This window comes from Colletes gigas, unplaced genomic scaffold (genome assembly GCF_013123115.1).
Source record: "Colletes gigas isolate AHSC1104 unplaced genomic scaffold, ASM1312311v1 Colletes_gigas_Sc00037, whole genome shotgun sequence".
NCBI lineage: Eukaryota > Metazoa > Arthropoda > Insecta > Hymenoptera > Colletidae > Colletes > Colletes gigas.
The window spans coordinates 1,757,654-1,771,779 of record NW_025106666.1 but is presented as its reverse complement, the minus strand read 5'-3'; the positions used below and the strand labels follow the sequence as shown (position 1 = coordinate 1,771,779).

The 14,126-nt window shown below is 39.0% G+C and overlaps 1 protein-coding gene across 1 annotated transcript; it reads right to left on the bottom strand.

The window, feature by feature from the left end:
* Nucleotides 1-7,073: 7,073 nt before the first annotated feature.
* On the bottom strand, nucleotides 7,074-12,646 carry LOC122402589 (cholinesterase). The gene is made up of 8 exons (XM_043405514.1): nucleotides 12,383-12,646; nucleotides 10,157-11,315; nucleotides 9,888-10,078; nucleotides 9,634-9,820; nucleotides 9,465-9,570; nucleotides 9,139-9,334; nucleotides 8,548-8,663; nucleotides 7,074-7,864 (listed from the first exon to the last, which is right to left on the bottom strand). The coding sequence occupies exons 1-8, from the start codon at nucleotides 12,644-12,646 to the stop codon at nucleotides 7,489-7,491; spliced, it is 2,595 nt and encodes an 864-aa protein (XP_043261449.1). The 3' UTR covers nucleotides 7,074-7,488.
* Between the last annotated feature and the right edge of the window lie 1,480 nt (nucleotides 12,647-14,126).

Here is a 14,126-nt window from a genome sequence, read left to right as displayed (position 1 = left end):
AGTCGGGAAAGGAAAGGAGAGAGGATATTAGGAAGTCGGTCGACGAGTGTACTATGTGTCCACGAGAAGGCACAGCGTGTTTACATCCCCACTCCTGTTGCAGTCCGCAGACTCGCCTACGGATCGCAGGTAGGGATCGCTATTGGCCGAAGACGGTGGCGAAGATCAACGACGAGTCGTAGCGAGACCGAATGAGACAGAATAATGGCAGCATCGGCGTAGTCTTCCAATGGAAATGTTAACTATTAACGAACAGAATGATTTCCTTCCTGTTTAAATATTACCATTGATTCGATAAGTTTTTCGTAATGAAAAAATGAATTTAATTTAATATCTTTAATAATCATTAATATTTTGAAATTCATTTATAGCAAAAAGAATTAATTTGTATTTATTATAAATAATATAAATCCGCTTGAGCTCATTTTTATCTAGATAAACTTTACTTAATTACAATTTACACAAAAAGTAATCACGTTAAAATTAGAACTAGCATAACATTTACGTTTTCTTACATTACAATTTCTTCGAGGACTTATCGAATCAATGGTAATATCTAAACAGGGAGGAAATCATTCTGTTCGTTAATAGCTAACGTTTCCATTGGAAGACTACGCCGATGCTGCCATTATTCTGTCTCATTCGGTCTCGCTACGACTCGTCGTTGATCTTCGTCACCGTCTTCGGCCAATACCGATCCCTGCTTGTGATCCGTAGGCGAGCCAGCGGACTGTAACAGAAGTGGGGATGTAAACACGCTGTGCCTTCTTCTCGAGAATACATGGTACATGTAGAAATGGAAGGTCGGTCGAGCGCTTGCGAGAGAGACAAGATCATAGCCCTCTGGTGGCGAGTACGGGAGGTGACCCCACACGTATACCCATTAAATTTTATTTTACGAATATCTAACGAATGTAAAAATATGTTGACTTCGCGATGAAGCTATTAACTATTGTGCAAAACCTCGAGACGATTTAACATTTTACCTGAGGCACCGCTATTTCGATCCAAGCTTTTCCGTATTCTCCCCGCACCAAAGCAGCCGGCAGATGTACCCTATCCGCGATCACTTTAAAAAGCAAAGCTCTTTCAAGGTAAGAACCGACACGCAATAATCCCAATGGTATCACGCTAGTCTCTATGGAGCGTTTGATTTCCTTCAAATGTATTTCCAGCTGATGGTCCACGCATCCGATCAAAGGATCCGGTCCAGACATTTGCCTAGCGACGAATTTCGCTAACATCTTTGCGCGCGAAGCCACGAAACTCACGTTCGCCAATCCTGGTTTCGTTTCCGTTCTGCATTGAAACGTACGTTAACATCATAATTTCAAAATTCCGTTACAAGATTGGATGTACTCTGTTTACGTAATTCTTGAAACTAGAACTTGTATAAATCAATTTTAAAGTTCAAAATAAAAGACAGAGACTGTCTGGTATACAGGGATGTTCGGCCACCATTGTGAAAACTTACACGCTTTTGGACTCCGCGGCGAAAAGCTTGCACTTGAATAGTTGTACGTAATCGTAAAGGCAAGTGTCGCATTGGAGACGATCGTACTTCGAATTCGTCGTTAAGGTCTCGATCGTGCCGGACAAGAATCTTCCACCGCGGTTAAGATCTTCTACGTTCGCGAAAGCGGATTCTATGAGAGAGAGAGAAAACGTGATATGCGTCGATCAAACGCTGCAAGTAAGTGAAGATTTTCACCTTCCGAGACCGATCGATTCAGTGATGATTCCTGAGAGCCTGATCGATGGTCCCGAACACTGTTCACTACGTAAATGGGCTCCAGCGGACAGAATTTGAACCGAAAGATATCGTCCAGTATTGGAAACCTGATCGACGATGAGATAAAGCGAGCAAAATTAGTAGCATTGTTTACAATTTTTTCAAGTATTAGGATTTTTCATTGTAAACGATTAAATCCCAGGTTTATAGAAGCTATGATTCTTTGTGACAATTTTGTTTACGATTATTGTACATCAAAACGTGTTATAGAAGAAAAAGTAGACCTAGAAAAAGTTAGGAGTAATAATATCGAGGCACGACTCGAAGGTCTGGCATTCTTCTTGTAAGTATAACGTAAAGGTTATGGATGGTGTCGTACGGGCAAACGTTCCTTCGGAGAACGTAAAATCCATTTTGGGTAATGTCGTGCAGTGAAAGTCGTCCAGTGAAAGCAAACTTGATCGGCAGGTGCGAGTCGAAGAGCGCCTCTATGCACGTGTCCCATGAAGGAATGGCTCTTGCGCTCGATCGGTTCTTTATCATGCTAAAACATCGTTTTCATCGATTATTTGTAACGATTAGATCGCAGATACTTGGTTTTTGGACTTTGCAGGATTTGGGGCTGAATTGGATGCCAAACGATTCCTTGTAACGAGACATCGATTGCAAACAATATTTTCGTCAAGCCGAATGTTGGTTACAGATATGCAGTTTGAATTTATGCAATCGAAATTTATCAGTGGAAAAGTAGCTTTAATAAAAATCAGCAAAACTAATATTCTAAAGAGCTTGAATACTGGCCAACGTTTGGGGTCGTAACTCGAAACTGGCCTCGAAACTTGATCGATATCTCACGGTAGATATAAAAAACGTAAACACAGTCTGTTGCTGGGACAAGCGAGAAGCTAGTTCCGAGAACTGACGAGGATAGCAACCGGCGAATTTCCAAGACATCGTGTTCACATTTAGTTCGTGTTTTTCGTTCTTGTTCGTAAGGGTTCGTTTGTCGAACTATTCAGTCCTGAAATCACATTTTCCCGTTCCGTATAAATATTACAGTTTGCAAAGTGAACTTACAAGTTTAAATATCTGGCCTGAACGAATGTGTCCGCCAGAATCGGATCCGTACATAACAACTGAATAAGCTGAACGGCTGCGTTTCTTATCGGGATCGACTTTACGTCACATAATAAATTATATAATCTGCGCGGACCGTGGGCCTTCAGGAAAGCGGACCTTCCAATTTTATTAACGCACAGAATGGACAAAGCGTTGCAGCAGGCGATTTTATACTCGCTCATCGACGGACACGCCAACTGATAACCGATAATCAACACCTTTTAGTTTGAATATTTTTGTATTATCCCATAAGTTTGTGTCGTATATTGTGCTTGAACTTGAACTAGTCCTTTGCACTCTGACAGTCCTTATTAATATGAACAAGTAGCAATGCCAATAACAATTTTGTAACGTGACTTCTAAAAACAAAAAAATATTCTTTTCTCCCACAAAAATGTATAAATACTTATAATTAAAATTTTATTCATATATTTCCTAAATTCAATTTGTGTTATCATAAATGAAACTCGAATTGAGCTATGGTACGGATTATGTTTGTCGCCATAGCGCTGCCAGTGGAGTGCAAAGGGCTAATATTGTAGCAATTATTATACTTAAATCGCGATTTGTGATAACGGCGTAGCGCTACTGGCACCACAAAATGGCGAATTTTGACTCACTTTGTCAGTTGTCGAACGAACGCCAAGAAAGACGGACATATGTACATAGGATAGCAAGTCTGTACGTCAGATCTGTACTCGGAAATTAAATAACTCTTAAGGAGTCATTATAGCGGTCATTTTTGTATGTTCTTTTGAAAGTAAGTTCTTACAACATTTTAAGCGATACTCTGAATTTTAAAAAACTTATGGGATACCATAATAGTGTTGGTATACATCTACGGCAGCTGTTATTCGACATTTGTTTGTCTTGTAAAATTAATGCCAGACGTTTACTTCGAAAGTTGCGCATATTGTGTCTATCGTGTCCCCATTAACGATTACATTTCTTAATGATTGGTTTCTTGCGATCGTTGTTAGACACTCTACAGCACCAACAAGGATTTCTACTGGTACTTTCCCCGTAGTTTGTTTCATCAGCCATATAAGATAATTCTAAGAGGCCATCAAAATATTCTGTATTTAAAAGAGGGTCGTAGAGTCGTTCGAACGATCGTGATTGCCTAAGACGTTTATCTACCTGCCCATGAATGTTCAAAAAATCATGACAGTTCTCGATGTTGCATTTTAGTAACTGATTCAGGGCGAACATGGCTGCTTGCCTCGCAGTCCACTTCAAATTCTCATTTTTCAATATGTCTGTAAATCTTTTTCGAATTAGCAAAGTAGATGATCGTTAGAAGAAAATGTCAGCCTCTAAAATACCTAAAATGTTTTTCGCGCAATTGCTTGCAGTCAGTTCTTTAGCTGCTTCGTTGTGAAGTGTCATCATGCCAATACCGTGGCAACCCATCTCGTAGATATCAGGGTGCATGTTGCCTACCAATGTTGCCAATAAATGATCAACAATCCCGTACGTGTGCAGGGCCTTCCAAGTGAATAGAACAGTGAATCAGTCATAGGTGCAAGCGTTAAACAGTATATGGGGTCCATCGCCTCTCATACTCGCCACGAGAGGGATCGTTCTTCTCACAAGCGTTCGACTGACCTTCCAAATGTATATACAGAGTATTTCAGGGTTAAACCGGAAAACTTTACGTATGAATTTAGGACCGTAAAACGGGAGGCGAATGAGCCCCACAAGTACCTATTTAGAAGACAATTTCTACATCCGTGATAAGTAGTAGAATTAAAACAGTACAAGAAAAATATTACTCCTGCGCTTGCTAAATACTACAAAATTTCATCTACGCACTCCTCCCTCCAGTTCGATAAACAATACACGTTACTTTTCTGCCCAACGGTGTATGCGACAAGCGAACAGCAACAGCAAGAGCCTCCATGAAAAATTTCGAGCTCGGTGTGTCTTCTATGTATTTCAAAAGCCGTTTAATGCCGCCGATATTGTCGAGTAATTCGATCGTTGCTGGATTATCGGAAGCCAAACAGAGAATTCTGAGTGCTTCCGAATGGAGGTCTACGCATTCTTCGTTCTAAATTAGGAAAGACGTACTATCAAGTGATACGGGAACGAACGAGATCGAATCTTACATTTAAGAACTTTAGTAAAGCCTGAAGACCGTTCGATCGTCTGAAGAGTTCCTGCAAGCGATCGTCCTGATTTCTGCTGACCAAATCGCCCACCACATTCAACGCTAAGCTTTGGATTTGACGATAAGATGAATCGAAGAGGTCGTACAGAAGATTAAAACTGAAATTCTGAAAGTGAATGAAAGTTGGATAGCTGAAAAAAGCAATCTACACTGTAGATTCTACAGTATAATTGTCTGTTATTCATTCCTCCCCACAGAGGGGGATTCCCTTTGACGCGCCGCGTTGCGTGATGGTTGAATCACATAACCTCATTTGAGCTCGAATATCGGTGGAACAATATACAATACTAATGCAACAATGAAACTTTTTTACTTTTAACGATGAAACTACGACATTGAAAGTTTTATTAAAAAAGTTTCATCGACGAATTAGCAAGTTTCAGACTTTGAATTTACAAAATTACTTGCACAATTGGTCTTTCAAACAAACCTTTGTCTCCGTGATCGCTTTCGCTCCCGTTGAATCTTGCAACAGATTGTACACAATCTCCAGATTGTTCTTCTTCACGTCGGGATCCGGGGACTGAAGCCTCTCGAACAGAAAGTCCATGTCTGGGCATTGTTTCAACAATTGTGCTGCGCCGAACATGTACCTTGACGCTTCTGCTAATATCCCAGAGGAGAATTCTTGCATGAATACGTCCTGATCGTTGATCAGAACTCTTACGAAGTGTGGAATGTAATGGTTGGAGTCCAACAGAAAATTACAGACATTGGGAATAAACACCATCTCTGCCAATAGTTTTGCAGCGAATCTACGCGTTGTGGCGATACATTAAAAAATGATTAAATCATTAGAACTTGTAGCCAATCGAAAGCTAATCAACGTTTGTTTCTCGTAAGATAAATTTGTAGGTTAGAAATCGAGTAACCTTCGAGTAAATAGATCATCGTGATCGATCAACGGGATTACGTTCGAAACGATCTCAAGGTCGAATAGGATTTCCAGATTTCCCTGCGATTTGCTGCCATATTTCGAGAGTGCTGCAGCAGCAGCTAAAAGTATAGGCTGCTCTTGGCATTGTAAAAGCAATATCGCTGTTCCAGGATACTTAATTTCCAGGCCCAGAGGATCGAATTTGTATTTAGTTTGCTCCTCGCGGTCTACTCGCCCCTTGCCTTTGGCCGAACGTTTCTGTGTGTGGTTCAAAATACGAGTAAGTAAACCAATTTAAAATTGTAAAACCAATTAGAAATCAAATTTCGGACATTGACAAAGGAATTTCATATTTTTGAATTCGCTGAAAAGAAGGCAAGTAATTTACAACAATTTTTGTTGAACGATAACGTTTTGCCACCGAAATATAAATTTTGCAATATGGTTTTAATTTTGATGAGAATTCTCGACAAATTGGAAACACTAACGCGTTCGAACTCATTGCTTAATACCTTTTTCGGGCCCATCTTTCTTCGTTTTTTTGGCCATTAATTCGTAGAGAATTGGAATTATCATTTACGGTCATGGCTATTCATAAAAGCCTAAAATATGCTATCATTCTGACGCCTAATCAGTTACGCAAAACAATGAACGTTGCCGCAATATAAACGAGCCCCTCGTTTGGTAACGAATGATCAAAGACCTCGAATTTGCTTATAAAATGTATTTTATTTATAAAAACTTATTTAATGGTGTTCTTTGATACTGTAATATTTATAATACGTATTTCGCGACTTAACGTTAAATGCAATTAAATTCTTTCAGTACGAAATGAATCTTATACGCTAAAAAAAATATATATATATAAAATCTCTTGCAAGATATAACAATATATATCTCTATAATCAGATACTGTGAATGGCTCGAATGTTGAACCTATGTCAATGGAATTGTGACAACGATAATAATGAGATCGGTTCGACTACAACTACGGCGTGTTCTCTAATAATACTATAAACGATAGTGTGTACACATATACTGTTTAGATATATCATAGTTATCTCTTTTATGGTGAACAAAAGATATAAATCGTGTAATATATTACTATTGTGGCGTATGATGTCCGATATATCCTACAAGGCACAACGTCGATCCTTATAAGAATAAAATCAATATAAAAATGGTACAAAATAAGTATTAATATGTACAGTGGTACATAAAAATAAAAGTATCTACATACGTGCAACAACGACATTTCCATGGACGGATTAAATATTTAACTGAACCTTAAAATATTAAATTCAGTCGTGTTTGCATTTGTCCGATCCCGGATACACGGGGCGTTCCTTAACCTGTCGTAATATTATAATAGGCGATTTCTTTTTGTTATGCTCCGCAATGTAGAACAATTCTGCTTCCAGATTTGTTAAAAACATCCGGTATATATCGCAGAACAAAATTCGTGTTGGGCAGTGTTATTGTTCGTCAGTGCCAACTAGATTTATAATTCGTTGAAAATCTTTGAAAGCTGCGTTTTTAAATAAATAAGGCAATCATGGTGGGAAGGTACACAATGAAAAGTTATTATTATACAGCTGTCTGCGGGACACCTTGAACTAGCTGGGTCTTGCTTTTGCTTTTAGACAGCGTGGATTGACTCATAGCTTTGCTCAACTTCGGATGGCCGTTGGGCGAACTCGTTACGAATCCGTCGGAACGCATATCCTTCAGGGAGATGTTTGAATTGCTTCGCAGCGACGGTGTCGAACTGAACTTCCGGTTTTGTGCCAATCGATCCTGAAGCTTTACCTCGTTTTGCCGCGGCGTTCTGGATTTCACCGTCGGCGCGTCGCGATATTCATAAATGTTTTCTTTCGAAGCGCGCGTCAGATTCTCGATTCCCTCCGAAGGTTCGTCATCTCGTACCATTAAGATGTCCCCGCTATAGTAGTGATCAGATTGTCTGAAAACGTAACCATAAGATACAGTAAAGAAATTTACCAAAACTAACAGTAAATAGAATAAAAGTAGAACAGTTTAAAGTGTCAATAAACAAGCCCTTTATCTTATTTCCCGATAAGTGTAAAAACTAAACGGTGAAATATAACTGCTAAGTGAAGATATTGCAGCCTTTCGAGTGACAAAAATTCACTTCTATAGTGCGTTGTGTGTCACATAAAAAAACGAAGTAATAGAATATGTAGCTGAAATGTATCATAAATGTGCTTGCCAAAAATTTTGGCAGCGACGTATTATACCTTCATGGGATCCAAGACGAAATGGAATTTCAGGGCCCTATCCGAAGAAAAAATGAATATTCTACAAAGCTACATACTTTATGATTTTGTTAGAGAAACGATCTGTTAAAATTTAGAAGCTGTGCAACTAATTACACAATGATATACCAGACACCATACGATCAGTGCTTGAATTACCTGCGTATATTCTGGCAGCCTTGGTTTTGCTGCGTGAATTATAAACAGAAGTACGATTAATACATAAAATTCTTGCATGAATTTTTAAACGGATTAGACCCATAAATCCCCAGATAAAATTCATGTAATTCGATTGTAAAACCAGAACCATCTCCCGCATGCACTACAGATAAATGTAGCAAGAGCTTTGGTTCTGTTTACCTTTTCTTACCTTTTGGCATTGCGCCAAAGCATACAGCATACTACAGAAAGTACAATCAACAGTAGGCATGCCGTAGAAATTGACCAGAACGCGATTTGCAGAGGTTGCTTTGGTTCCCACCAATACTGCAATGAACATAGAATCAAAATAGATAAACAAATTTTCAATTTCCGTTTAATAGATATACAGGGTGTTCGGCCACTTCTAGAAAAAATTTTAATGGAAGATTCTAGAGGCCAAAATAAAACGAAAATCAAGAATACCAATATGTTGATGGAGGCTTCGTTAAAAAGTTATTAACAATTAAATTCAAAAATTTTAAATCGTTCTGGAAAAATTATTTTCGGTTGCGGGGTTCAATTACAATCATTTTTGGTGAATAGACATACCCCCGAAATTTTGCACATTTTCAAGAAAAAAATTCAGTACGGGCGGAACTTTAAATGTTAATAACTTTTTAACGAAACCTCCATTAACAAATTGGTATTCTTGATTTTCGTCTTATTTTGGCTTCTAGAATCTCCCATTAAAATTTTTCCGAGGCGTGGCCGAACACCCTGTATATACATACATGTATACATATATATATAATGCCTTTACTTCGGTAACAGGAGGATACGTAGGCACTAAACGACCGATAACAGTTGGCAAGTAAACAGACCAAAAGGCACTTTCGGTTTGTCGATAGTTGAATAAGATTGAACTGTTAAAAGTAGTATTAATATTCAGGTAGCGCAGTTGTCCGTGCCTAGCAACGTCGAAGTGTAATCCCAGAATTTGCGATGGTGTAGGAGTTCTGTAACATGATCAGTAGTACGATCTCCATTTAAAAAATCTCGAATAGCACAAATCAGCCCGAAAGCATCAGTTTATCCGAGATTGTTGGGTGTATCGGTTACCCACACGTCTCTAATTAACAAACGTACCCATAGGTTGCAAAATTTGAATATGCCAGCATAAAGAAGTGACTCATGTTGCGATCGTTGTCCGTCCACATGTCTCGTTTCAATTTCCATTTTTGGGGGAAAAATTCTAAAAGGATACTTAGCAGATTATACAATATCTGGAAAAGAGGTTGAAATATTCTATGCTTACCAATATCCATGAATGGTGCGCCTGTCAGCCAAAGAAGTTCAGTATTATGAGGCACTCTACGCCACTGCGGTAGTTTTAACGCTTCTATGGTTGTATTTAACACGTACAAATAAGTAGGCACACGTTTCTCCACCAACAGCTTCGCAATTTTGTCAAAGGGAGCCACATAATGGAAATCTGATAGCAGCTAGATACATATCGTGACATTATTTATATGCAAAAATGCGATTATAATCACAGTTTGTGAAACTTACGTTGATATACTGATCGCGAATGTGTGTAATATTTTGTGGGTCCGGCCAATACGTATACATATACTTTATAGCTTCGTAAACGCCTTGAGGATTGAGGGTGTAATTGTACCGAAGAACGAGTTCCCAAATTTTTTGATCGAATAATTCTGGATCTATTATATATTGATTCCTTGCTAACGTGATGTTGTTATCTGAAATTAAAAAAAAAAAACAATAAAAAAATGAGTAATTGCAACGTAAATGCGCCAGAGGAATTAAGAATTACGTACGTATAATATACGCTGCCTCTTGAGTAGTTACGCCGGCCATGTACGCCAAGTTCTGTTTGAATCTGTAATTTTTAATACTTTCCTCGGGTGTTTCCGCAAAGAAACGCCAGTCGGATACTCTCCAGTCTTCGTACCAATTATCGCTAGGTACAGTGAAATTAACATCTAACACCGGAGCCCACGGAAACATTCCAATATGCGGTTTCAATTCGGAATTACCCAATTCAAGAAAGGATCGACCGTCTTTCAAACACTGTACTAATTTCCAACTGCTTTCTTTGCTACAACCCAACATTTCAGCGTATACTCTGGACGTATTTTGCGCTCTGTATTTGTCTATTATAACTGCCCAATCTGCCAATGCAGAACCTGATTGAGCTATCACTTTGGATACCATTTCACTGGTTCTAGGCGCGGCCATTAGCAAACCAGCGCTCGCTGCACCGACATCAGGTCCAAAAAGTGTTATTGCATCGGGATTACCATTGAAAGCTCTAATATTATCGTATACCCATCGTAGCGCCATAGCTTGGTCCAAAATTCCATAGTTTCCAGGACTATTTTCATCTCCTGTGCTTAAAAATCCTAATGCTCCTAATCGATAATTAATCGATACGACTACTACGTTGTAAAATGCAGCCAACATATGAGCAGGAAATAAGTTACTAGCTCCATGAGTAAATTCACCGCCATGAATATAAAACATTACTGCATACGGTTGAGCCAATCCAGAACCAATATATGGTGTAAAAACATTTAAATATAAACAGTCTTCGTCTACATCCTTGATTCCTTTAGTAGCACCGGTGTACATGCTGGGTTGAGGGCATGCTGGCCCCCAATCGACTGCTTGCAACAATTGCCAACCTCTGTGAGGTCTGGGTGGCTTGAAACGACCTTCCCTTATAGGTGGCAAGGCATAAGGAATACCCAAAAATACATTAACATGTTTTGTAACTCTTTCAACTGGTAAACTCCAAGGTCTGTGCTTTGCTTGCGGATCGTCGTACAAATAAACTTTGAATCCTTGGACCTGTCCATAAGTTGTAGAAACAGTCACGTCTCTATCCAAATTCTTGGAATCAGGACGCTCTTTACCTTGTAGATCCTCCCTCCAACCACCTAGTATTCCAGGCAAAGGAAGTCTGGAAGTTGTGTCCTAAAATGTGATAACAATTTGCAGTTTTAATGTACTTTTCTTTCGTTCATTGCATCATGCTATACGTAGGACCGAATGATCAAAATAGTACAAAATAAAGGGTGTCTGTTCATTATTAACATAAAAGAAATGTGATAATTTTATTTAATCATATACATATTCTTCATTTTTGAAAACAGTGTCTTACAGTTTTGTTCTAGTGAAATTGTATTATTTCGATTTAAATAAAAAATTAGTTGTAATATTCGTTTCGTTTATAAAGATATTAGTTAACGTAAATGATCTTGTTTTACAAATAACGTTGTTTCCAGTCATTTTCAGTCATTGTCAGGGTTTTGTCTACCATTGTCTGAGAACCACTGTTGTCCAAATATTTTCATGATCGACTATATCTTTATCCGAATGTACCGAAGAAAGCTACGAGGGTTGATTGATAATAAAGGTCTTTAACAACGCCATTGTGCGATTAATGATGATACAAATAAATTCTAACCTATATTTGATCATGTCTCGAGTATTTAGTCTGAACAGGCAAATGTTCAATTTCCTGTGTAACATCATTGCATAAGTGTCATTAATTATAAGTTCGACATACGAGTCGCATACCAAACAACGATCGGTAATACAATTTTTAACTCTGGAATGTTACACTCTCTGTATAATTCCATTTGGGTGGGCACTATCAGAGTTCTGGTTGTTCCCGAAGTTGAAAAAGGTACCACCGAAAGTCAACATTTTCCATCGAGTATCAAAATTCAGATTGTTATATGCAATTCGAGAGTGCACCGGAATGTTTAAAAAAATGTTGTATTAAATGATGATTACGTAGAAAAATAAATATGTACGTTTTAAGTACAATAAATTTACTTCGTTTTCAGATTAGTTTCATTAATTTCACTTGTCAGATACATATTTTATGGGATCGAAGATCTTAAGTATTAATCGACCCTCGTACGTTACGCACGGGGCGACCCAATATTTTCTCGAACGACTCGTACGTAGTTCTGCATTGTCACTAATTTTCTTAGGATGTTCGGTGCATTATGTTATCCGTTTGTTCGGCTTACCTGGTAATGAAATTGATTCTCCGTCGCTTTGACGGGTACTCTGTAAACAGGATCCAGGTAACTGGGACGGTACCCGTACCTTCTATCTTTATAAATATAAGTGTCTGTTCGGTGATCCGAGCCGTTCGGTGGCACATACACACCGTCGCGGCCATAGTACCGTCTACCAGGCGGTAGTTGTTCCTGACACAGTATCACAACCGTAAGGAGGCACAGATAAAGACAGACGCGGTAAAACAACGAGCGCGACCTGTACACGGCCATCTTACCGCGTGCAGACTGTGGCGTTTCTCTACAACTGACCAAGAAGGCAGGTGTGGTCTGTTCGTGTGTGGACGCGTGACACTTCCCCACGCGCGCGTAAAACCAGGGAACTCGGTCTTCCAGGAAACTCTCGACCAACCAGGGAAAAGCGAAAGGCGCCTACGAAAGTAAAACTTTTACGAGTAGACGTGCACCGTTCATTGAGGAAAGATATACGCGCTGGTAAGAGTAGTTGGTGCACGATTGCTTGTAAAAAGAGAACGTCGAAGGCGGGATTGGTGAAGTTGTTACACGTGCGCTTACGAAATCGACGAGGATCACGATCGGGCCAACACCCCGGGTAGCCTGTCACGTTTGAAAACGATCGTCGCTCTCCCTAAATCTTTCCAACTCGAGGACTCGATATTTGCTTTTGTATTCTTATAATTTCAATTATTCGGAACGTTGTCGGTTCTCGCGTTGAACGATCGTAACTACGCAATTTTACATTTGCCCTATCACTTATTTTTGTCACCTCGCCAAAATTCACGAATCTTATTCGTTTTCATGAGAATTAATTTATTTAGTTCCTTAGTGAAAAATCCTGTCACTCATATACTCATGTATAGCTAATGTGGCCAAGTGTTAAAGCGAAGAAACGGCGTTCGTCTACTATGTTACACACTGGTTAATCTATCGGGCACTAACTTTAGACGATTAATCGTGCTGATAAGATGTCGTGTCGATTTCGTTTCCGTGTATTGCAAGGAATCACTCGCAGCATTTTAGGCGAGCGTACGAGCGTGCTTGTAGCGATCGAGATCGGGTTCACTGCACGAAGGATGGATCAGTTCGTAAAAATTGTTTACGAGAGAAATGTTGCCCGGTCTAGCGTCCGGCGACCACTGAACGGTAATGTTACACTCGCGTGCAAATACGCGCTGTGATCGGTCGCCCACGCGCTAATAAATACTTGCTGAAACGATCGTGGAACGCGATCTATAGGGTGTTCTCTTTATCGTGAGTATCTTCAATCATTGAGAAAACTATTCGGATAGCATTAATTAATAAATAAAATCATCGCTTTTCCTATGATCGTAAATATCTGTAAATCAGCTCTTGAAAATTGTTATAATGTATGTAGGTTTAGATTTTGTGAGCAAGAATAAATCGTACATGGTAACAGTTTGTACACCTTATATATTTTGTAATAGATTACTCGTGCGATGGCCACGCTTATCTCAGAATGATTTTACTTGACAAAGATTAGATCAGTGATGTTCATCGCAATCGTATCGTTGGAATTTTTCGTCTCTTGGCATGGGAGTTAAATTTATCATTTTTATTTATTTTGTATCCGTTTCGACGAAATGTTTTTTATTGTTGATCAACTGTATCGATATGAGTTTCAAACGCTGGTGCATTTAAAACTCGTTATAAATTAAGAACAAACTGGTTATCGAGAATCGTCGAAATTGATTGCGTGTCGGATCGTGAATAA